This window comes from Oenanthe melanoleuca, chromosome 7 (genome assembly GCF_029582105.1).
Source record: "Oenanthe melanoleuca isolate GR-GAL-2019-014 chromosome 7, OMel1.0, whole genome shotgun sequence".
NCBI lineage: Eukaryota > Metazoa > Chordata > Aves > Passeriformes > Muscicapidae > Oenanthe > Oenanthe melanoleuca.
Window position 1 is genome coordinate 1,325,066 of NC_079341.1, and position 24,902 is coordinate 1,349,967.

General features: G+C 51.6%; 2 protein-coding genes across 14 annotated transcripts in view; one reads left to right on the plus strand and one right to left on the minus strand.

Annotated features, from left to right (window-relative positions):
• The window catches only part of LOC130255407 (UDP-glucuronosyltransferase 1A1-like), a 38,191-nt gene extending 32,713 nt beyond the window's left edge, over nucleotides 1-5,478 (plus strand). For all 11 annotated transcript variants that reach the window (XM_056496050.1, XM_056496047.1, XM_056496043.1 and 8 more), the window contains 4 exons: nucleotides 1,235-1,366; nucleotides 1,473-1,560; nucleotides 2,266-2,485; nucleotides 4,464-5,478. In XM_056496050.1, the coding sequence (XP_056352025.1) occupies nucleotides 1,235-1,366; nucleotides 1,473-1,560; nucleotides 2,266-2,485; nucleotides 4,464-4,761 (738 nt within the window). In that variant the 3' untranslated portion in view covers nucleotides 4,762-5,478. The remainder of the gene's footprint in view (nucleotides 1-1,234; nucleotides 1,367-1,472; nucleotides 1,561-2,265; nucleotides 2,486-4,463) is intronic.
• Nucleotides 5,479-10,650: 5,172 nt separating this feature from the next.
• Nucleotides 10,651-24,902, minus strand: part of SH3BP4 (SH3 domain binding protein 4) — a 33,286-nt gene continuing 19,034 nt past the window's right edge. For 2 of the 3 annotated variants that reach the window (XM_056496593.1, XM_056496591.1), the window contains 4 exons: nucleotides 22,940-23,113; nucleotides 18,794-21,156; nucleotides 13,609-13,797; nucleotides 10,942-12,727 (listed from right to left, as the gene is read on the minus strand). In XM_056496593.1, coding sequence (XP_056352568.1) covers nucleotides 12,503-12,727; nucleotides 13,609-13,797; nucleotides 18,794-21,156; nucleotides 22,940-23,057 — 2,895 coding nt within the window. In that variant the 5' untranslated portion in view covers nucleotides 23,058-23,113 and the 3' untranslated portion in view covers nucleotides 10,942-12,502. Of the gene's footprint in view, nucleotides 12,728-13,608; nucleotides 13,798-18,793; nucleotides 21,157-22,939; nucleotides 23,114-24,902 lie in introns of all 3 variants that reach the window. The other variant, XM_056496592.1, reaches the window with a different exon arrangement.

Genomic DNA, 24,902 nt, shown 5'->3' on the forward strand with positions numbered 1-24,902 from the left:
AGCATTCCATAGTTGTCTGGTTATCCCCTCAGATCCCAGAGATAACATGGCAGTTGCCAGACTTACAGGAACATTTAGTTCATTGTATTCCCCTTATTTAACTCTGATGCCTGCAACAATTTCCTCTAGTTTTGCCTTTCCTTCCTTGGCTCAACCAAACATTTTTCTATTTCAAAGAATTTTTGCTCCAGCCTTGGGCTGTTTTTTTCTGCTTCATTGAAATCCTTTTGTTCCTGGATTCCAGTGCTAGATCTCCTTCTATTATTTAAATCGCTCAAACAAAAGAGACGGAACTGGCAGCAGTTCAGTGTTATCATATCCAAAGCAGATACAATAAATCCAGATATTAGAAATTGGAGGTACCTGCTGTCAGAACCCTCTTCCAGGATTTTAATTCTCTTGTAGCTGCGTGGCCTGAAAAGAAGAACATCAGCTGTGAATCCAGGCTTGGGTTAAATGTGCCCATTTTTACTTCCCCAAGACTCATTTTCTTGCAGATCATAGAACAGGTTGAGGTGGAAGGGACATTAAAGCCCATCCAGTGCCACTCCCTGATATGGTCAGGGACACCTTCCACTATGCCAGGCTGCTCCAAGCCCCATCCTTCCTCCCCTTGGACACTTCCAGGGATCCAAGGGTAGCCACAGCTTCGCTGGGCAGCCTGTGTCGGGGCCTCCCCACCCAGGGAACAATTCCTTCCTGCTATCTAACACAAACTTCCCTTGTTTTGGTTTGAACCCATTACTCCCTATCCCATCACTCCAGTTCCTCATGAAGAGTGCTTCTCCAGCTTCCGTCTGGGCCTCTTCAGGAACTGGAAAGAGGCTTTTGTGAGGTCTCCACACAAAAATTTTCTCTGCTCCAGGCTGAACAGCCCCGATATCCCAGCCTGTCCCCACAGAGGAGGTGCTCCTGTCTCCTTGTCAACTCTATGGTTCTCCTCTGGACTTGCTCCAACAGTCTCATGTCCTGCTCATGTTGACGAGCCTGGAGCTGGATGCAGGATTCCAGGTGTGCTCTCATGAGAGCAGGAGATTCCCCTCCCTGGACCTGCTGGCTGTGCTGCTGCTTTGGATGCAGAACTGTCAGTAACAACTGATTTTCCTGGTCCTAATTTTGTTGTGCTCACTGTTTGTTCTGTTGCCTTTCCAGAGAGTTTTGTGGGAACATGGCAGCAATTCCAGCCTCTGACAAGAGAAAGGGCTTTGACTAAAGGCTTGCTTTCCTTTGGCAGGAATTTGAAGCCATTGTGAACGCCTCTGGAGAACATGGCATTGTTGTCTTCTCTCTGGGCTCCATGGTGTCCGAGATTCCCGTGAAGAAAGCCATGGAAATCGCAGAGGCCTTGGGAACAGTCCCTCAGACGGTACCAATTCCCTCTTCCTCTTCCAGCAGAGCAGCTCCACGCTGTTCTCAGGTCCTCCCTCTCTTCTCCAGCTGGGATCTGACGTGGCCTTTTCTTCCCTTGCCAGGTCTTGTGGCGCTACACGGGCAAGACACCCTCCAACCTGCCCAAGAACGTGAAGCTCGTCAAATGGCTGCCTCAGAACGACCTCCTGGGTATGTCTGACACACCACGGTGGTGCTGGTGCTCCAGGGCTGCTGTTGTGAGGCCCCAAGGGCATCATCTGTTTGTCAGGTGTGGGTTACCATCCCCTGGCCATCACTGGGGGGCACAAACCTTCCTTGCAGCCTTTGCTGTTGGAGCCAGGGCTTGTCCTTTAGCAACTTAGCTGGGAATTGCTGAATTGTGAAACAACTCTGTTTGAAAAGGTTTTCCAACACTTAAGTACCAGTCAAAGATGGGAGTCTTTATGTCTGACTAAGCAGCCTCAACACTCAGCTGTGTTTTTGTCCTGTCTTCTGTTCTGAAAAGAAACTTCATGGTCCTCAAAGGAGTGCTTCCAGACAGGTCTTTGGGCTTTTAAAGTGTTAGAATTGCTGCCAGGAGAGCATTTGTTAGTAAGAGAACAGGTTCAGCTGTGAGAGACCTTCACTACCATGGAATAATAGATGGTAACAGCCTTTTTAACCTCTCCTGGCTCTAGTTTAATCCTAAAGTTGGAGGATTACCCAGAATAAAGACAGAAGTCTACAACGTTCCAACCCCTACATCTGGCCACGAGGGATGATGCTCACAACAGCCCCAAATCCTTGATTTATGCCAACCATGGTCCTTTTTTGTGCATGTTTTTTCCCCAGGGACATGTTGCTGGGCTGGTCAGTAATTCCAGGAGCTAAGCAAGTCTCTGTTTCCCTCCACAGCCCACCCCAAGACTCGTGCCTTTATCACCCACGGAGGCTCCCACGGTGTTTATGAGGGAATATGCAATGCAGTGCCCATGGTGCTGATGCCTCTGTTTGGGGACCAGATGGACAACGCCAAGCGAGTGGAGTCCCGGGGCGCAGGGCTGACCCTGAACATCCTGGAGATGACTACCAGTGACATTTCCAACGCCCTGAAAGCAGTGATCAACGACAAAAAGTCAGTACCAGGGGCACAGCCTTCCCCCTTCTTACCGTGTAGCCCCAGCACCTTCACTTCCACCTTAACTCAGTGTTTTTCTCTTCCTTAATGGCTTCTTTTATCAAAAGTATGGATTTGATTGCAGCTGCTTCCATGGAGAAGCTGATGCTCTCCCTGGGTTAATTTCAGGCTGTCCCCTTCAGGGGACAAGAAGGGGCTGAGAAGGGAGGGTGCAGGGAGCAGGGGAGATGGGCTATGAATGCAATGGAAGAAATCAAGTTCCCAAAAAAGTGTGTCACCTTCCTAAAGCCAAGGCAGTGACAGAGAGGGCTTGGACACAAGTGGCAAACAGGTTTTGTTCCCAAACCTGTGGTGACACAGGTCAGTGGGGAGCCTGAAAAGGGTTTATCAAATATATTTATCACTCATTTATCTTCCAGGTGAGTTTTCTCAGGCATTTTTCCCCCGCTCAGTGCTCATGAGGAATTCTGTGAGCAGGGAGAGCTGCTGCCTGGCTCAGCAAGGCTGGACAATCCCAGCACAGAGCAGGAGGAACATGCAGGGGTGCACTGAGGAAGCCCAGGGAATATCACAGCGCTGCAGTCAGCGTGCCCAAGGGGTTTAAAGGCAGCACAGAGATTTCTTTAAGACATAAGAGCGCTCCCCTACTCCTATTTGAGGATGCTAAGGACTAAGAAACTCCACTACATTCCTGAGAAATAGTAGCTTATTGACATCCTACCCAATGTTTATGGCAATAATAGCAATAACACTACTACTAATGAAAAAAATAATAATGCAGCTGGAAAAACTGGCCAGTTTTTATAGCCCTTTTAGCCAGAGACCTTCAGATATTTTGCTGACAGCCCCAACTGAGCTTTCTTTCTTTTTTTTTTTTTGTTTTAATTTTTGTCATTGGAAACAGCACTTCCTGTGCCTGTAACTTTGTCATCCTTCTCAAGGGGCTCAGGAATACAAGAGCCTGGAGAAGCTGTAGCTGCCCCATCCCTGGAAGTGTCCTAGATGGGATTTGGAGCAGCCTGGCCTGGTGGAAGGTGTCCTTGGCCATGAGGGATGAGCTTTAAGGTCCTTCAACCCACCCCACCCTGTGATACTGATGACTTGGAGTGGCTAGCTAGAACAGAGACAAGATTAAGAGAATAAAGTGGGTATTTATTAAAGGCCTTCAATAGGGACACCTTGTGCAGTACAAGAGCCCAGCCACAGCTATACCTGAGATGGATGATGGTCACGAGTTTTTCAGACAATTATAAGTTTGGTCCATTTACATATTAGGGGTTAATCCTCCAATTACAGCTTCAGGTAATGAAGTAATTTACCCCTGGTTTGCTCCCCCCAACAATTCACTGTTTACATTTTTCAGTGATGCCTGGAAGTGAGGCTAGAGAGAGTCAAAGGAACAAAGTAGGGATTTATTAAAAGGCCTTCAAAGGATTCACCTTGGGCTGTACAAGAGCCTGGCCATGGCTACACTCAAGGTGGATCATAGGTCACAAGTTTTCACACTTTTATAAATTTTGGTCCATTTCCATACTGGGGTTCATTGTCCAATTCCAGCTCCAGGTTCTGCAGTCCCATCCTCCCAGATTCTCTCCTCAATTCGCTGCTGTTTGCACATTTTGGGGCTGAAGCTGCAGCGGTGTCCTTGGTTCTGGAAAAGGATTGATTTGTGTGACTGAGCTGTGAGGAGAACTTGCTGACACTTTTTATGAAGTTCAGAGTTACACACCAATGCAGCTCAGAGTCTGGAAAATATGAACTTAAGCTGTGACTTAAGGCACCACTGGGGCCTGAGGCAGTAGGGTGTATTTGAATTACAGGCCTAGAGGAATTGTTTTGTCTGAATAAAATGGGAGAAGAGTAGCTGACAAACTATAGAGTTTTGGAGTTACACCCCAGAGCAGTACAGGATTTAAAAAGTACAAAAGCTAAAATCCTCAAGCATCAATTCTGTGTTTGACCCACCCCCCCCCAGGTACAAGGAGAACATCCAGCGCCTCTCGGACCTGCACCTGGACAGACCCATCCACCCTCTGGACCTGGCTGTGCACTGGGTGGAGTTTGTGATGAGGCACAAGGGGGCCCCTCACCTGCGCCCCGCTGCCCACGACCTCAACTGGGTGCAGTACCACTCGCTGGACGTCATCGCCTTCCTGGCGGCCGTGGTGCTGCTCTCCCTCTTCATCGCCTTCAAGTGCTGCCTCTGCTGCTGCCGCCGGTGCTTCTGCAAGAAGGGCAGGACGGGCAAGCCCGCCAAGGCCAAGTCCCACTAGTGCCTGGGAATGGTGCTAGGGGACAAAGCTCCTGCTCCAGGGGGCGGGGAACAGCTCAAATTACACTGCAATAAATAAAACGCGACGATTTTCAGTCAAGGAATGATAGGGATCCTTTGGAACAGCACCACGAGAAGGCTTGTTCCGCTGATCTGATTTTTGGCCTTTTAATTAAGAATGGGCCTAATTAATTAAGAATGTTAAAAATGCCTTGTGTAGGAGTGCTGCAGTCACTTGGGAAGGTCTGAGTGTGAAATCCAAGGCCCCTGGCTTCCACCTGTCAGTGTGCAGAGGACTCTCAGTGACTTTTTCTTTTAACCTCTACCTGCAGCAGAGATATGTAAGGATTTTGGAGGACTTAAGAACCATCTGGTCAGATTTCTGTTTGAAATCTCTGTGTGGCTGCTGTTGTAAGCAAATGTTGTACACTCACAATTCCCATCACGCAAACCAAGCTTGATGCACATCTTTGTGTGTGTTTACAAGACCCTTAAAAAACCCAAGGTTTCTGGCAGGGAAGCTGCTGGAAAAGCACTGCTGTTTCCCCCAAATTCCCCATCAGGCAGATGTGCTGTACCTGAATCTCACCTGCTGGTAAGGAGATCTTTGTAAGCACTGCTTATAAACCCCCACAACTGATTTGCTCTTGGTAAGTGATGCTCAGGGAAAGACCCCAAACCCCAGCCCTATAAATAAACCCCAAATACTAAAAATAAAGGCTGCTGTGTTTTCTGTCTTATGGGGGGGGATGCTTGTTTGTTCATGGAGAAAAGGAAAAGGGACGGATTCAATCCCCCATGGTGTAAAAGCTACCTTGATACACAAACCCCCTTCTCAGCATTCCTGCCCCACTGCCTGGTGACTTGCTGAGAGGTGACATCCTGAGGCTGCCACAGCTCCCAGGTGAATATTCTGGGCTCAGAACTGGGGGATCCCAATACACCAGGGCAGCACAGCTGTCCTGCTGAGTACCTGCTGCTGCTCTTTTCTCTGGCTGTTTGGAGAAGCAGAGATTTCAGAGGATTTCAAGGCAGTCTCTGTCCTCAGCCTGTCCCCAGTGTGGTGCCCATATCTCCTGGACACCCACCCTGCCCACAACCTGTCCAGCATCTTCCTTTCCCTGCTCCTGCCCAGCACAAAGAGAAGAAACCCTTTCTTTGGGGTGTGCAGACCCCCCAAGGTGTGACCTGCTTGGAAAATGCAGCTCCTGCAGCTCCACACGTTCCTGAGGTGACAGCTCTGGCTGTCCCCGTGGTTCTGGTGACAGCAGTGCAGCTGGAAAGGCGACCCTGTGAGACCTCTCAGGGCTGCCACAGCACAGCCAGGGTGGCTCCAGTCCTCTCTGAGCATCCCTGGCTCCCAGCAGTGTCCAACAACAAAAAAAGCCCCACTTCAAAATGTCCTTGAGGAGAACTTCTCTGAGTACCTGCTGTAAACTGGCTCTGGATCAATCCAGTGACTTTCTCTGCATGGACAAAGGGGAAAATTCTTTGATTTCAGATCAGAGGAGGACAACTGAGAGAAAAATATCCCAATTGCAGATCCAACCCCCTTGTGCAGAGGAAGTTAAACTAAAAGGAAGGAAGTATCAAAATGCCCATCCCATGACTTGTTTAATTTCAGAAATATTTTTAACACAGCCAAAGAAAAACAACAGCAGAAACCAGGTATCCTCTTCTTTTTTTCTCCTCCCCTTGCTCTCCTCACCCTCACTGCTTTATCCTGTTCTTTATTTTCCCTTGGAGAAAGAATGTGCGGGGCCAGGGCTGGACAAACATCCCTTTGGCCAGCAGAGGACACTGTGGGATCACCAGCAGGCAGGAGCAGGGAAAAGGCCACCTTTCCCACCAAGCCAGCCAGGTGAGGGGCTGAAAGTCCACAGGCACTTGTTTATCCCCCCACCTGTGCTCCAGGAATATGGACAGTGCTGCCAGGAGAGAATTTCCAGAGACAATTAGGAGCCAAAGCACTTGGGACAAAGTTAAAGGAGCTGGATCATCACCACGGGGTCCCCAAACCTTCCCAGGAGGGGAAGGGTTAATCAGGGGATAATGTCCCCTCTTATTGACCCTTAATTGGGGGCCATACAGAGCCAAAAAACAGGGCAGAGCCTCCAGCCCAGCTTCCCTTACTGGGAGATGGAGAAATGCACAGCCCAGTTTAAAGCACCAGTGCTGAGACTGGGGCACTTCCCAAAAGGGGAAACTGAGGCAGGCCCAAGCATTGCTCCTCCCCCCGAGCTCTCCAGAGTCCCGGGCATTGCAGCCTGAGCAGCTCCAGCAAATCCTTCAAATCTCTGGGAAAAGGCAGCAGCCAAAGCACCCTCACTGCCCTTGGAGAACAGGGGTACAGACACCTCCCACCTCAGCAGCTTCCTCCTCAGAGCTGGTGATTTCTGCTCCCACCAAAACTTTTGAGTTTTTAATCTTACTTTTCCCTGGATTTTAACATTCAGCAAGTCTGGGAAAGAAACAGCGCTGCTTCCCAGCTCTTCTGTACTCCTCAGACCCACCCCAGCTGCAAAATATGGCTCTTTGGTTTTGGGATGGGGTGTCCTGGGGGACACAGCAGCCCTGGCTCCAGGGGGAGGATGCAGCCAGCATCTCTCCCTGCTTCCCACCAGCCAGACCATGGGAAATGACAGGAATTGCTGGCATTTTTCTGCAGCCACAGGCTTTCTCAGCCTCAGCCCAGTCCTCAGGGGCAACAGCAAGATTTTCCCACTGCCATGGGAGCTCTGGGTGGATCTTGAGCTCCTCCACCCCCCAGTGTGGAGATCCCTGGCCACAGGGATACACCAGGGTGTCCAAGTCCCAGCCAACCCGGCCTTGGACATTTTCAGGGATCTGGGGCAGCCACAGCTTCTCTGGGTGACCTCACCACCCTCAGAGGGAAGAATTTCTTCCTAACATTTCATCTAAACCTATGCTCTGTCAGCTGAAAGCCATTCCCCCTTAGAAATATGTCCTTATAAATAAATATCCTGGTTATTCACAGGCACAGGAACACTCCCTCTTCCTTACCTGTGCAGGGCTCCACCCACACGTGAGTCCCTTGCCCTGGACACTCTCACTTGGATGCTCACACTCAAACCTGCAATTAATCATTTAATTAATTTATTTGATAATCTACCTTCTGGGTGGCTTTGTAAATAGTAAATACTTACTGGTACTGGTACCTAGCCACAACTCCAGTTTGGGGAGGTATTCCAGGAACTTATTTCCCACTGTGGAAAATCATGGAAGCATGACATGAGAAGATGAGGAGTGCATCCCACTTCCCTAAGGAGTCAGGATGAGGAAAACCAACCTGCCAGGAGCAGCACTAGCCTCATTTAACAAAAACCATCCAAACTCACCCCAAATCCACATGCATCCACAAAAAAAAGGGACTTTGGGATTGCAGCTGTGATGGTCCAGCCTGAGGAGCAGTGCAGGGATAATGCTGTGGGAACACCCATGGGAAGAGGTCCAGAACATGCCTTGGCCCCTGCATCATCCCCAGAGTTATCCCTGCAGCATTCCAGAGGGTTTGGCACTGGAGAGGTCCCATCCCAGCCCTGGCACTGCCTGAGGGTGACAGGGAGCTGGCACCAGCAAGCCCAGGCACTTCTAGCTGGAGCAGCACAGAGCCCTCGGATTAATTATCACCTGCAGAGGTGTTTTTAGGAGTTATTTATATGATGAAACCTGAGGAAAGGGGTTGCCAAAATGTCTGACACAAAGAGGACAGACTCTTCCCTCCACGGGAGGGAGCATCAATTCCCTTTCTTTTAAGGAAAGGTCTCCTGTGCCAGATCTGATTGCTTAGGATGATAAAAGCAAGTCATGGAGCAAATCCCAAATCCCCCCCAGCCAGTTCCTGCCTGGCTTATTGAACCTGTCCTCAAAAACCAGCCTGAATAAAGGAACAGGAATGCTACCAGCCTGGACTGTCTATGGAGGGGAGGGAGACATGGTTCCTATTCTTCTGTGGGTTAGTCCCAGGGACTCGATTTGTGCTCGAAGCTTTAATTAATGCTCAGCTGGGGGAAATCAAAGCAGGGCAGGAACCCACAGTTGTAATCCAGGGGCTGCAGAAGGGGTGCTGGGGCCGTGTCCCTGGGGGCTGGGTTGGTCCCAGCCCCTTGGAGATGATCTCAGCTGAGCAGGAGGGTGATTCAGGGCTGGGATGACTCAGGGAGGGGCAGGGGGAGGAAGGGGAAACCACAACCTGCGTCATCCCAACACCGTGTGAGTAAAAAAAAATCACACATTCCTCCCCTCAGCCAGAGCCCTCTGCCTTTTCACTTGGGTCCTTCCACCCCAAATCCAGCAATCAGCCACCCCTTGGGAAAAACAGACCTTTACATCCTTCTTTTACCCCCCCCACCCAGCTATAATAATTTTCTTTTACAAAGCCCAAAGGTGCCATTTGTTGCTCAGAAGCCCCTCAACTCCAGCAATGGACTAAACCTGCTGAGCTGTGGAGATGAGAGTCCCAAGGCTTTGGGTAAAGCCTATTACCAAAAACAAAACAAAACAAAACAAAAAAAAAAAAAAAAAAAAGGGGATGTGCTTTTGAAAGGAGGCTTGAGTGGGTCATGCTGTGAACGTGGAATGGGAGTTGCATTTCCTGGGATGATCATGATCATCATCTCTCTTAAATTTCCAGCCATTCAAGCCTTCTTTTTTGTGAGGGACCAGGGCTATTAAGGTGAAAAAAATTAAGGATCCAGCAAACAAGGGAGCCCAAACCTGGAACTGCACAGCTGACCAGGGTGTGCTTGGAATGCCAGCAAATCCCAGCACTCAGGGCAGAATTCCAAATAATCCATTGTGAACACCAATGAAGTTTCCCACAGTTTTCCACAAAACAAAGCATCCAGCCTGCACCTGGCATGGGAATATGGCCCCCAGAGGAGGTTGGTTGGATTTGGATGGATTTGGTGGCAAAAGAAAAACCTGAGCAAGACTTGGGAGCAGCCCTGCTCCTCTAAGCACTCACAACCAGCTCCTGTCGTGTCCTGTTAATCCACAACAGGCTTTTAGTGAAGAGCTGGGAAGGAAACAAATCCAATGATTTTCAGCAGGGATTTCTAGGGATGGTAGCAAATGCCTGGAGAGCTCCAGGCTCCAGATTTCCCTGCAAACCACACTTTGTGACACCCCCACAACCATGGGGTGACTTTGCTCTCCCTTCCCCTCCTGACACCTCTCCCTCAGCCTTCTGGTGCTGGATGAACCCATGGAAGATGATCCCTCACTGGTGATGGCTGAAGCAGAGGACAAAATGCTGTGGGCATGCATCTGCAAGGTGCTGAAGCACTTTGTTCCCTGGGGAATGAAAAGCTGAATCCTTTCTTTCCTTGAAGCTGAAATATTTCAGGGAGCCAGGCAGCAGGGAAGAAGCCAAGGGGGAACCCCCCAGATCATCTGTCTGGTCCCTATTCCCCAGAGCAGGGTATCCATGGTGGGGCATCACCTGTGTCCACCCCACAGAGCTGGGGCAGGGCAGGAGGGGGCTGAGAGCCCCAGCAGAAACCAGAATATTTCCCTTCCCTGGCTTGGGCTCTGACCTCCACTGGGACTGGGAGCACCACAACTGCCTTGGCTAAACACAGGGGTGTTTTCTCCAGCCAGAAAACAACCAGGAAAACTCTGTGCCAAAACAAATCCTGCAACCCCACCTTGTCCCACTTCAGGAAGGTCCCTGCCTAGAGCCTGAGCACAAACAGCAGTTTGGGAGGTGAGACTGTTTCCAGCCACTCTTCCCCTGGAGAAAGTGAGATACAAAGGCTGAGGGGAGGAAATGAGCTTGAGGACCACTGGCTCTGCAGAAACCCCAGTAAATTAATCCCACTCTGCTTTGGGATGAGGAGACAACAGCAGATGACATCTAAGCGGGAGCACTGGAGAGTAACAGCTTTAATTGGAATTTCTTTTCCCCAAAAACTCCTTTTTCTTTCAAAAAAAGACTCTCAAGAAGAACAAAAACCAGTGGCTGCACAAGGGTGGCAATGCAAAGCCCAGAGAGGTTTTTAGGAGAAGGCCTTGAAGGTTTACCCAGAGAGGTTTTTAGGAGAAGGCCTTGAAGGTTTAGTTCAGAAGGCATCTGGAGGACAAATTCCCAGTCCCAGCATGAAAGGAAACACTGGATTTCAGACCAAAAATGGGGAGAAAATAATTGAGCCTCATCCCACAGGCCCCAAAACATGCTGGTTGTGCTCCCAAGGGGCACATGGAGGTTTGAGGCAGCCAAGGTGGGTGTTGAGAGTACCTGAGGTAGATAGAAAAAGGGAGATAGAGAAAAAAAAAGCTGGGATTATTCATGGATCGGGAGGCTCAAACTCCTGCCCTCACCTGCTGCCCCTCCACCAGATGCCTTTCCTACTATTTTTCTTCTGTTATTTTTTAAAATTAACCTTAAAAGCAAAACCTCATCCTTTAAGAACCTTTACACACCCTCTGGTAGCAGCTTTTCACTAAAAGGAACCTTTGCACTTCAAATCATCTTTCTGTGCAAAAAGTATTTCCATCCCAGGTGAAATATCTGAAAGCAGGGGAGCAGAAGGAGGAAAGGAAGTTGTTCAAAAAACTCAGATTTAAAAGAAACAAGAGAAAAATAATATGGGCACTGGCTGACACAAATAGTGAGGTTTTTGGCACCAGCTTTATAGCAAAGATTATTTACAAATTAAACAGGATTTGAGGAGCCTTGAAGAATTAGAAATCAATGGCAAAGAGCACCTGGACCATCCCCAGTGAGCTCAGATTTCAAATTAAGAGGAAGATTCTCTCTTTTCTCTCCGGCTTTTGTTGTATTTTTGTTTTGTTTTGTGGTTTGATTTGGGTTTTTTTGGCCTGCAGAGGGATTATCTGGATAGCAACAATTCCCTCCCCTTTTTCTGGCCTCTTCCCCAGAGCAGGAGCACCTGGGGAGTTTGATTCCCTCTCACCATCCCCCTCATCCATCTCCTGAGGTCTCTGGCAAGCCCCAAAGCTCCAGCTGCTTCTTCCAGAGGTGTCCTGCACCACATCCAGGTGGGGGAAAAAAAACAGGAACAGGCCACAAACAAGAAAATCCACATCTGCAGAGACATGAAAATAACCCAAAAATCAACCAAAATGCTCACAGGGCCTGTGAATAAAATGAAATCATTTTTTTAAAAGGGCTTTTTAGGTGCAAGGTGCTGCTGGGGCAGAGCACATCCCAAATTTAGGGGCAGCCCAAGTTCCAATGGTGCTTTAGGCACATCTGGTAGCTCAAAACCTGCCTGTGGTGGGGGGAAAGGGCATTTACTGAGCTTCCTCTTAAAATGTGTATTTACAGGACTCATTTTTGTCTCATACCTCATCTGCAACCTAAACCCAGCCCTCCCCAAAGTGGTTACAACTTTTACTGCTCGTTACAAAAATTAAACTTTTATTTGTAAATGCCTAAAAAACGTCATCTCTTTTGGGATCCCTCCCCACCCCTTGCCCTCTTGAAAGTTTGTGGGGTTTTTTTTCTGTAAGAAATAGTTGAACTGGATGAAAAGCCATCCCCTTCCAGATGAATCCCCATCAAGGTGGGATATCTCCTGCTGATTTACAGTCCTGGTGGAGAACTTGCAAACTTTGGCCTCTTCAAACCCAGGGGAGAGCAACCTCCACTTCTTCTCTCGAAAGTCAACTGCTTAAGAAAGGGGAGCGGGGGGTAGGGGGTGAGGAAAAGCACAGGAAAAAAAATTCCCAGCCAAGGAGAAGTGGACAAACAGGGGCTAGATGGCAAAATCCTCGTGGTCCTGGGGGCTGAAGGCAGCTGCCCGCAGCATGTCCAAGGAGTTGACGAGGATCAGGGTGCCTGTGAGGTGCTTCCAGCGCTTGGTGATGGGGTTCTTCATCTTGTCCAGCCCCGTGTGCAGCTCCTGGATGACGTCCCTGTAGCTGTCCCCCAGCTGGCTGCTCCAGGTCAGCAGGAAGTCGTACGCTGGCTTCCACATGGCCTGGGGACAGGAGGGGACAGGGAGGGGATCAGAGCTCAGCCAGCATCCCACAGCCAGCACATTCCTGGAAAAACAGCCCCTCAACACCCTCAGATCCCTGTGATCCTCCAAGAGTGTGGCTCTGGAGGGATCTCCAGGGAAACATGGAATTAACTGGCTTGGAAAGGCCAGTTTAAGACCATTGGGCCCAACCATTAACCAGGTGTTGGAAGCCTGGAAACTGGGAGTTTTGAACTTTCTGTGCTTTCAGGCACTGACCCCCCCAAGGAAAACACTGCTGTTGACCTGAGGCCGTGGAGAAGGCTTCCAAAACTGAGTGACAGAACTGTAATCTCTGGTGTGTAGTTTGAATAGAGGTATGTAATTTAAATTTGGAATTTAAAGTGTTAGAATATAGCAATACATAGAAAGCAAGATGGAGGTTTTAGGGTGGAGGTTTTTTTTCTTTTTCACATTTTTCCTCTTCACGGGTCCTGGTGGTACTTCTGTAATTTGATAGAAAAACCCACATTGCAGATAATGGGTGATTGGTTATTGGGTTAAAACTAAAAATAATTTAGGTGTTTGTTCTTAATTAGACCTTAAAAGGCCTTGCAGAGAGAGAGAGATAGCAGCCATTTTTTAGCTTGTTATCTAGAAGTGCTGTAGCACCCAGTGTAACACGGATAAGAATTAATAAACACCCAAGCCAGAAATAAGAAATCCTGTCTCTCGTGCATCCAATCCCGACTTTTGCAAGAAGAAAAAGAAGATAAAACGCAATAACCAGGCGGGTCTGGCAGTGCTGGCTCAACAGCTGGACTCAAACTGGAGTTGACCCAGTCCTGGAGGCCTTTCCCAGCCGGAAGAATTCCAGGAGAGGGGATTTCAGCCGCGCTCACCTCGCTGTCCAGCGCGCCGGACTTGTCGCGGTGCGGCGCCTCGTAGGCGTCCATCTGCTGCCTGGACACCTTGGCCAGCCTCTCGGCCAGCTCCCGCCAGCGCTGGGCCACCTCCACCGCCGTGGTCAGCAGCACAAAGTCCTGGATCAGCCGCACCACCAGCCCCTGGCAGTCCAGCTTCAGCAGCGCCTGCAGCACACCGCGGGGAACAGCAAAGCGCCGAGTCAGGGCTGGGGAACTCCCCCCGGGAGCATCCCAAAAACCCTCCTGCATCCTTTGTGGTGACAGCTGGGGGAATTAGGGCACCGACAGAGTAATCCCATTAATTGTACAAAATGCTCTGGGGTGAGGTCTGCAGCCTCATTCTCTCCAGGCAACCCCTCCCGAGGTGTCCAGGCTCCACATTAAGCAGTTTAAAGCATCCCAGGGAATGAGGACAACAGATGCTTTTAATCAAGAGAATTAATCCAGACTCTATCCCAGAGCTGCAGGAGCCATCAGAGCACTGGGCAAGGGACAACCAGAACGTTTTGGGATGGGACCTGGACATCAGCCCTGTGAGGGGCTGGACTGGGGTGACACCCAGGGGAAGACTCCAACACTACATTGCTCAGAGGATGGGATTTCTTCCTCTTCCTGCATCATTCATTGCCCTAAAAGCCCAGATCTTCCACAAATGGTTTTGAAGTGGAAAGAGCAACTGCATCAGTCCAGGTTTTCTAGGTAGGAATAACTTAGCCAGGCAAAAAAGGATGCAGCAGGTTTAGCTCCTGCCTTAAAGTGTCAAATGGCATTAAAATCCCCTCAGAGTGGGACGGAACTGCAGTAGGGCAGAACCCCCAGTGCAGCCCTGGCAAAAGGAAGGTTTAATGGCAGTGTTCAGTCTCAGAGGACGGGATGTGACTGCCAGGATCATCATCCCACTCCCCAGGGCTCCCACAGCAGTCCCACAGCAGCAGCAACCCCAGACCTCGGGCAAATCCCACCCTGGACCTCAGGAGGGGGTTTGATGTTATTCAAAATGGAAATCAAGCAAACAGACCCCACCCACCAGGATGGTTCTTTCAGAAATCACAAGGAAAAGGTGGCCAGAATCCACCTCAGTCCTGACATCCCCTCCCAACACAGGGGTCTGGGCAAACCCAGGTTTGGCTCTGGGGCAAAGAAGGTTTAAATCCTCCCACTGGAGACTGAGATTGCACGGGGACAGCTGGAGGAGGGAAAATGGGAACATCTGAAACCACTCCAGCGATTTGCAAAGCAAATGCAGGTTGATTTTCCCCTTATCTGCTCCCAGCTCGGAGCTGAGCTGGGCTCTAATCACAGCTGCAGCCCAGCACGTGCCTGCTCCTCCTGAGTGCTGACACTGCTTCCTGTGGGAGCCAGGGAGGCCATAAACCCCCTTGTTCAACAAGCAAGGAAAATCCATGGAAAAGAGCTCTTGCATTTGCAAAAAGACATTCAGAAGAGTTCAGGTCTCACGCGCCAGAACTGCCTCCTCTCCTACAGCCCATGGATCCAGCACCCTCTCTGCAATTAAAATCATCTTTCTGTGCAAAAATATTTCCCTCCCAGGTGAAATATATGAAGGCTGGGGGGCAGAAGGAAGAAAGGAAGTCATCAAAAAAATTCAGATTTAAAAGGAACAGGAGAAAAATAATACGGGCACTGGGTGATACAAATGTTGAGGGATCCAGCACCCTCTCTGGATCCAGCACCCTCTCTGCAGGTGAGGGATCTGGAGGGTCCTAAGGCAGGGGCAGGCTGAACATCCCCAAACCTGCCTCTCCCAGGCAGCTGGATCCCAATCCTGTGCACAACCTGGCATTTAGGAGAGCAGGTAAAGGAGCTGCTCTCACCTCCTCCCCGACGAGATGCCAGGGTTGAGAAGGATGGAGCTGCAGGAGATGGATTTTCCTGCTCCCTTGCTGCAGGAGATGGATTCTCCTGCTCCTTCTGCTGCTCCAGGTGAATAACAAAACAGCAGCAAGGAAAACACCCAGGAGGCAACCTCCTCAAGAGCTCCAAAGTCACTCCAAACCACAACTCTGGGAGAGATGGATCGCTCTGGAGTGCTGCACTGAAACCTCCTGCAGGGCCCTGGCAGCTCCAATCCCAGAGGCAGAGGTGACAGGACAGGGGACAGCACCAGAGCCACGTGGGGATGGGGTGCAAGGCATCACAGACACCAAGGTGGCAGACAGAGGGTGAATATTACTGGAAATGGGCGAGACACTGGGATTAGCTCAGCAGACTTAATCCTCCAGTGTCATTATGCTACAAGTTTTTCCCTTCCTCCTCCCCTAGCCTGGACAAGCCTCCTGGGATAGCTGGGTCCACTCACTGCATCTCCATCCCTCATCACCCAGGTGTGACCTGGGCTGTGCTGTGCCAGAGCCCTTGGAAATATTTATTATTTATTCCCCTGGGAGCAGCTGGGAACCGGCTCTGCCAGCAAAGAGCAAAGTGGATGTTTGATATTCAAATCCCAGTTCAAAGCAGAAACACCTCAACTTAAAAGGCATCCAGGGGAGGCTGAATTTACATCCCAGCTTTGAAATGCAGAACTCCCATTTCCTAATGAAGGAAAGCAGCATTGTGGAGGTAAACAGCTCCCCACTAGGACTTCCTCAAACACAGGAGACCATGAGACACAACAGGGTGAGAGGATGCTCGTGCACAGGCTCATGGCTTATCATCCTCTCTAGGACACAGGTCAGGTTTTGACCCAAAAAAGTTGTTTCCTTACAAGTGTTCCCCAAAATAACCTTAGTTTAGGCATCAAATATTTCTTTCACTCAACTGTTTTGGCTGTCACCACCTCCAGAATCATCTTGCACGTTTAAAATACACACTCTCAGCCTTAAATACTGATTATTTTCTTTCCCCTCATACAGTCAGGCACTGCCTCCATGGGCAGTGCTGCATGGACACGATGCCCAGCTGGATCTGGCCCTAGCACAGATTGCTCAGAGATGTGGCTTCACATCCCTGGGAGTGTCCCAGGCCAGGCTGGACAGGGCTTGGAGCAACCTGGGACAGTGGAAGGTGTCCCTGCACATGGCAGGGGGTGGAAAGGGATGGGCTTTAAGGTTAAAAAACCAAGGACACCCTGACCTGCAGGACTTTAGGACAGCCCCAGCCTCCCTCTTTGAGGGACAAGCAGAAACTCTTGGCAGGAGACAGGCAGCACATGGATACCTGGATACCGAGAGTCAGGGCAAACAAAACAATGGCAGGGGAAAAAAAATATCCCAACCTCATCTCCTGTGTGACCTTTACAAGTAGCCTGGAGAAGAACAAGCTCATAGTTTCCTCTGCACAGCTCCCTGCTGCCGTGCCAGGGGCCATTCCCAGCAGACCCGTGTTTTTCCCAACAGCAGTGTGTGCTGGAAGGATGATAAATGAGAGTCTCTCTGACAGCCAGAGAGGGAGAAATGCTGTGTCTCAGGGCAGGTCTAACCCCACGGGCCAGGCACCAGGGCCAATGAAATCTTCTTGAACCCATGCCCAGCTTTTTGATCCAAAGCATCCGTGTGCTGCCTGCTTCCAACAGAGCTCTCCCTCTCTGCTGAGTAATTCCTGAGCCACATCCCCCCGAGTTACCTTCACACTCGGGTGCTAGTGCCTGATTAGAAAAGGAGTAATTAAAGGCAGATTACTGATTAACCAGTCATCACAACCAGGCTTTTCCTTGCTTGGCTGCTGGTGCACGACTCTGCCACTGGCGTTTTGTGTACTCAGCACCGAGAAACCTGCTCCTACTTCTCCCTTCCCTGTCCTTTTGTGGGGGGGAGACAAGGAACTTCCACCTGAAATGGCCACACTGGTGCTTAGTGCAGCTGGTTCTTCTTGCCAGAAAGCCAGTCCATTTGTTACACATAAAATCAGATTTAGACACAATAAAATCCATTACTGCTCCACTGCCATCCCCTGAAACATCATTACTTTCTTCTTTCAACAGGCTCAATCTAATTTCTCCATAGGCTTAGGAGGACTTGACGGCAGCCAGGGGTTTGGAAGCAGCATCATGTTCCACCAAGAAGGGAGCTCATCCTTTATCCACAGGCTCAGCCTCACAGAGAGCAGGATTAGAGAAACAAGGAGAATAAAACCTGCCCTGGGACTCTGCTCTCCAGGCAGCCACAGGGGAGCAGGATGTTTTCCTGCAGCTCCCAGCCCTCCCCTTGAGTCAGCAGCTCCCTGAGCTTTATCTTTCCCTTTGTCTCCCCAGTGAGGATTCTCCACGACCTACAGACTGTCTGGGATCCCTGAAAACAATGGGGATAGATAAAAGCAGCACCTACAGGGTTTGCAAACAGGTAAAGCAAACAGCACAAAGCTCCTGGAAGCATGAACAACAATGGATTCCATACTCCTTCTACTCAATCCTTACTTTTCCCCCTTCTCCCTAAAAGGAGTGTGGGAACTGAACTCCTTCATTCAGCTCCAGTCCCCTTTTGCCATAATTTCATTTTGCCAAGCAAGGCCGCTGCTATTCCTTAATCCAATTGACATTTTAAACCACGCTGTTCTCCTTAACTCAGTTATCCTGCTCCTGTGGGAGGGCAGGGAACGGGAGAGAGCTGCAAATCTCTTCCAGACATTTTGCCCTGTATTTTCTTTGGCTCACTTCCTGTGAAACACTAGAAATGATCGTGGACATGGTATTTTGTGAGGGATTTACTTGCTAACGGCATCCTAGAAACACTGGCAGGCAGTGCTCCTCCCAAATTCCTTTCCGGACAAGCAGCAAGCCACACACTTCAATTTGCAATGCATAAAACACTCCAGCTCAGTTAGTTTAGCCACCACTCAAAAAAAAAGGCTCCCCATCCCTGAAAGTGTCCCAGGCCAGGCTGGACAGGGCTTGGAGTGACTGGGGACAGTGGAAGGTGTCCCTGCCCACAGCAGGGGGTGGGACTGGATGAGCTTTGAGGTTACTTCCAGCCCAGCCATTGTGTGATTGTGGAATTCCAAGCACCTCAGCGCATCCCTCGTTACTGCCATGATCCTGCTAAACTGAGAGCCCACCAACCACAGGGCTGGACTCCCACCTGGCAGTGCCCAGCAGCCTTCAAAAGATGGGCTTCACTCTCTAAAGGCTGAATTGAGGAACCGCCACCTCCCTGACCCCTCCGCGGAGCCGGGGATGAAGCCGCGCTTCGCCGGGCCTCAGACTCACCGTCATCAGCTCCTTCTGGAAGGATTTCCTCTCCTTGTTCTCCACGCTGTTGCAGTCTTCCTTCAGCTTCTCCAGGACGGAGGCCACCCGCTCCGGCTCGCTGTCCAGCTCCGCCCGGCAGAAGAACGACAGCGGCAAGTTCAGGTAGCCCAGGGCGTCGGCGAAGGAGCGCCAGCTGCTGAGGTTCTCCATCAGCAGAGTCCTCACCGAGGCGTAGATGTAGGTCAGGAACTTGCAGGGCCTCAGGATCTGCTCCAGCAGCAGGCTGGTGGTGAGATCCGGCCCGGAGAAGTAGCTGGGTTTGACCTTCCCGACCACCAGCACGTTTTTGGTGTGCACCAGGCCGATTTTCCCCTGGTAGTAGCCAATGTACCACTCCTTGGTCCACAGCTGGCCCTTCAACCTGATCTTCTCCTCACTGAGGAGGGCTATGACATCTCCCTTCTTGTACTCCAGCAAATAGTGGTTCTTGCTCTGCCTCACCACCGTCTTCAGCAGCTTCCCGTACTTGAGGCTCAGCACCGGCCGGTCCTGAAAAACCGGGTACTTGGCGGTGGCAGCCAGAGGGGACAGGATGATCTTCCCCACCTCGTTCTTCTTGAGGAACCGCCTCTGCCCCGTGGGCTTGATGGCGCTTTTCGGAGGCGGCTGCGGCGTCTGCACGCAGAACTGGGTCAGGATGGAGTCCTGGTCATCCTTGACTTGTATCCTCAGCGTGAAGTCCGAGAGCTCGTTGGGGTCGTGGGAGGCGATGGGGAAGATGAGGCGGCTGACCTTGCCCAGCTTCATCTGGAAGCCCCTGACGATCTTGGCTTGCTCGCTGGCCTTCACCTCGTAGTTGGTCATGTTGGAGAACATGCAGAGCTTGAGGTCCTGGGGCCGGGACAGGGCGAACTGGTGCTTCCCCCAGAGCTGGAGGGCGACGGGAGCCGGGCCGTGGGACTGCCGGGTGACCTCGTTGACCAGCAGCGTCTTGGGCGCGCACTCGTGGCCGAACATGGCCACCACGGTCTTGAAGGAAGGGTGGATGTGCTTGGGGCCGTAGACGCCCACCGTGATCTTCTTGCTGATGTAATCCCACACGGTGTAAGGGTAGAGGATGTTCTGGCCCTGCGCCACGGCCGCCACGTACATGCAGGGCTCCAGGTTCTCCAGCTGCACCTGGATGGTGTCCCCGTAGGAATAGCTCAGCTGCATGGGCGTGTAGGGCCCCTCCTTCATGTCGCTGCGCAGGCACTGCAGCCCCACCAGGCTCTTGCTCACGACGTCGCTCTTGACCTCCGCCGACACCTTCATCTCCAGGATGATGAAGGTCTTCACCTCCATGTTGCTGAGCTTGATCTGCAGGACGGGGCTGATGGTGCTGCACTTGTCGCTGTTCAGCTCCAGCGGCGGGTCCAGCATGGCCTTCATGGAGATCTGCTGCGTCTCCCCGGGGCACACGTGGCCCTCGGGCACGTGGATGCTGATGTTGGTGTCCGGCAGCTGCACGGCCCCGCCGGAGCTGTCCAGCTTGCACACGATGTTGGTCTCCACCGGCTGCGTCTGACCCCAGCCAGGATTCTGGCCAAGCAAATCCAAGTCGTGGCAAGACCGAGCCAGCTTCCTGTGGTTCAGCCACGCTGTCCTAAAATCCTCCCTGCTCTGGAACTGCTCAGGGGTGGGAGACTTCAAACCGCTGAAGAAACCCGACGACGCCGGCGCGTCCGACTTGGCCTGGAGGACGGACAGCTCGGACAAGCTGTAGGAGCGTTTACTCCGGAAGAAAGGGTTGTCCCTTCTCACAGGCTGGTCCACATCCAGCCTGTTCGTGGAGGGAAGCTCATCAAAAAGGTTCCCCAGGCTGCTGTTGGCAGCCAAACCGGGAAGAGCCGAAGTGGGAGCCCCCGTGTCGAAGAGCAACAAATCCACGGCGACGCTGGAGTCGGACTCTTTGTCCGAGCCGGGCGCTGCTTGCAAATTCCCATTCAGGAACGGGTTGGTCTGCGCCCCGTTCAGGAAGGGGTTGTTGTGGAAGGATTTGGCAGAGTTTCTCTTCACATCAGTCCATTCCCCGAGCAGGTCCAGCTCCTTGACGCCCTCGTCGGGGCTCTCCAGCAGGTTGTCGATCACGCCGCTGTCCGTGAGGGAGGAGTTGCGGTGGCCCACGGGCTGCACGTAGGAGGACGGGATGTAGCCCATCTCCGTGGTGTTGTGGGCGTACCACCACTCCCCTCCCGACGTGTCCAGCACGTACAGGTGGTCCCCCTTGGAGAACTTCAAGGTGGTGAAGTTGGTGGGGCAGTAATCCTTGATTGCCACGACTTCCTTCGCGTTCCCGAAGGACGTGGGGTTGTCCACCAGCAAGGCACTGGGAGAAGGCACTGCAGAGGCAAGGAGGAGACAGCACTGTGAGAGATGCACAGCAGAGTCACCACTGACCTGAGTCCTTTATTCCAGGTCATCCCTCTAGGCTGTCTGAAGTGATGAAGGGGTAGTCTTGGAATCACTGAATCATTAAAGTTAGAAAGGACCTCCAAGACCATCAAGTCCAACCATTAATCCACTGCCAGGTCCACCACTAAGCCATGTCCCCAAGTGCCATATGAACACTTCCAGGTCCACTAATTCCCTGGGCAACCTCTCAAGCCTGGAGGTAATTTCTCCATAAAATTTTTTCAAGAAAACTCCACTATTTCTGGTACATTCAACCCTCTCGTCCCTGAAGGGTTCGTCCAAACCCAAGACAACTCTCCCTGCAGGGTAAAAGCCCTCTTTGCTCTGCTGTAACCCCTCTCCTGCACATGTCAAGCGTGCCTAGAGAAGCCGTGGCTGCCCTTGAATCCCTGGAAGTGCTCCAGGCCAGGTTGGATGAGGCTTGGAGTAGCCTGGGCTAGTGGAAGGTGTCCCTGCTTTCAGGCCCCTCCCAAATCAAATTATTCTGTAGTTCTAAAGGTTACCCAGTTTGAACCCTCACAGAATCCCAGCACCTCCCTCCCACACTGCTGTTCTGGTCCTGGCAGCATCTCCAGCCTCCCTTGCAGAAGTGCCAGTGGAAGGGTTTTCTGCCAGTGGATCCCAATTTACATCCAGGCTGGGTTGAGCCTACACTGTCACCCTCCTTCTTGACTTTGCTCTCATTTTCAGGACGTGTTTCTGTAAAATGCACTAAAAAGAAGCTGCAGATGATGTTCCATAGATGGTTGAATGTGTGCTGCCTCCCTAGACTGAAGAAAAAAAGGAAAGCTGGATTTTCACCAGCAGGGAGCTGCAAGGGATCTGGGACAGCACCTGCTTCAACAGACTTGAGAGCTCTCTGGGAGGAAAAGGGAGTTTAGAAAACACAGGAAGCCCTTAAAATCCCAGAGACAAAGGGATGGGAGCTCAGACTGCACATCCCTGCAGTCACCACTGGCAGGCTGGCAGCACTTCTCACCCACGGAAATAGCGAGGCAAGGGAAGATGCAGCTGAGCAGAGAGAAGCCTTTGAACACAGCCTGGGGATGGAACACTCAGAGGAGAGGAGTTCTGTACACATCCTGAACAACTCATCTGCCAGCAGGCAAAGGCGTGAGGATGTTCATCCAGTGGAAAGCTGCACGGAAACTCCAAACTGGAATTACTTTGGCAGCCTGCTAGGTTGGAAGCCGCTGTTAACACAGTCACCCTGCAGCATGGAGCATTTTTGGTGTCAGCAGACAGGGAGGTGTTTGTTCCTGTGTCCCTTCAGCTGGGCATGCAGGGGTTAACAGGGATGTGCTGAAACCCCTTGGAGAAGAGGAGCAATTCCTAGTTTTGCATTAAAACCCATCTCATTTGCAGCAAGTGTTTGCTGTTCAGGGGCTACACCTGCCAAAACAATCGCTTCTGTGCCTGTTTGCTTTCAAGGCCCTCAGCACTCTTCAGCTTCCATTTTTCCTTGGGATGTTCTCCTGCCAGGGGAGCAGTAATTCCCCTCCCACCTGACCACGGCTTTTATGCTGGGTAAGGAAAACACAGCAGGAAAAAAAAACAAAACACAAAAGGTGAAAAAAAAAAAGAAAAAAGGATTATTGGAAGAGCAACCTGCCGGCTCCCAGGGCTGGGGAGAGGGAACCCCCCTGTCACTGAGCCCTCCCAGGGGGTGAGGATGGGGCTGGAAGGAGGGAGGGGATGCTCCCCACGCACCTTTGACGTCGCAGAGCGCGCTGTCGGCGAGGCCCTCGCCCAGGTCGATGAGCGTCCCCTCGGAGCGGCAGCGCGGCAGCCCGCCCGCGTTGGCTGCGCGGATCCTCTGCGCCGCCATCGCCAATCCCGGCGCCCACTACATGGCCAGGGCCCGGCGCCGCCTCGGGAACCAGCCTGGGGGACAGGGACAGGGCCAGGCTGTTAGCAAGGCTGCAGGGCCCCCCGTGCCACCCAGCGCGATCCCGTGCTGCCGATACGGGAGAGCCTGGCATTAAACCACCATGGAACAGACCTGGGTGCTCCCAGAAAGGAGAGCCTGGCCTGTCCTCCTTAAACCATCATGGAACAGACCTGGGTGCTCCAGGAAAGGAGAGCCTGGCCTTAAACCACCATGGAACAGACCTGGGTGCTCCAGGAAAGGAGAGCCTGTCCTTAAACCACCATGGAACAGAACCTGGGTGCTCCAGGAAAGGAGAGCCTGTCCTTAAACCACCATGGAACAGACCTGGGTGCTCCAGGAAAGGAGAGCCTGTCCTTAAACCACCATGGAACAGAACCTGGGTGCTCCAGGAAAGGAGAGCCTGTCCTTAAACCACCATGGAACAGACCTGGGTGCTCCAGGAAAGGAGAGCCTGTCCTTAAACCACCATGGAACAGAACCTGGGTGCTCCAGGAAAGGAGAGCCTGTCCTTAAACCACCATGGAACAGAACCTGGGTGCTCCAGGAAAGGAGAGCCTGTCCTTAAACCACCATGGAACAGAACCTGGGTGCTCCAGAAAAGGAGAGCCTGTCCTTAAACCACCATGGAACAGAACCTGGGTGCTCCCAGAAAGGAGAGCCTGGCCTGTCCTTAAACCACCATGGAACAGACCTGGGTGCTCCAGGAAAGGAGAGCCTGTCCTGTCCTCCTTAAACCACCATGGAACAGACCTGGGTGCTCCCAGAAAGGAGAGCCTGTCCTTAAACCACCCTGGGTGCTCCCAGGAGCCACAGTGCTGCCTACAAACCCTTGGAGAGCAAGGACAGCCTGGTGTTGCAGGATGCTGGACACCACCCCACACAAAGCAGCCCTCTGGTTTTTAAGAGGCCAAAAACACTTTTGGGAGCACTGCTGCTCCCAGAATGGTAAATTGCTCCTTCTCCCCATTTCCCAAGCATTTGCACATTGCTGTAATACAACTATAAACCCACCAAGCACTTGGGCTCCTGTGGGAGCACAGCAGACCCACAGGACTGGGCTTTTTCCCCTGTTCAAATGGGTCATCCCTCCCTCCCTCCCACTGCAGCATCCCCTAGGATGGGGACTGGCTATTCCCACATCCCTCTCCTCACCCAGCCAACCAGGACGAGCAATATCCCTTCCTGCACTGAATACCATAAAACCAAAGGGGTTTTCCCTCCTTCTTTCCAGAAGCACTTGCAGAAACCCTTCCAGAACCCCTGTGGAAGAGCAGCTGCACCAGCCCAGTGAGGCCAAGAGGGAAACGAGCCCGTTCCCACAGGACACCCCGACCACCAACGCTGTGGCTGATGCAAGCGTGGGCAAGAGCTCCCCTGACGTCACCCCTGTCCTCTGGAGCTGGGACAGTGCCCAGATGGGCCAGGACAAGCAGGGAAGGCTGAAGGCATGGCTGGAGCACAGCCTGAGCTGGAGCTGCTACTCCAGGTTTGCACCAGGGAGCAGAACGGCGTACCCAGGATCATTCTGGAAATTCTGGATTCAGCCCCTGCCCCCTGCTCCCCCAGAGCTGCCACAAAACTCCAGCCTGGCTGCAAAACCACCAACAGGTCTCAGCCATTAAAGTTTTAATTAAAAGTTATATCCAAATCCCTTGTTTTACAAAGGGATTCTCATCCACTCCTAATGCTGTTCTTCCTTTGTCCCCCTCCCGTGCAATTTCTTTTTCTTTTCTTCCCTCTGCTTGAAAATGAAATCAAGCAGAAAAAAACAGCCAGACCCAA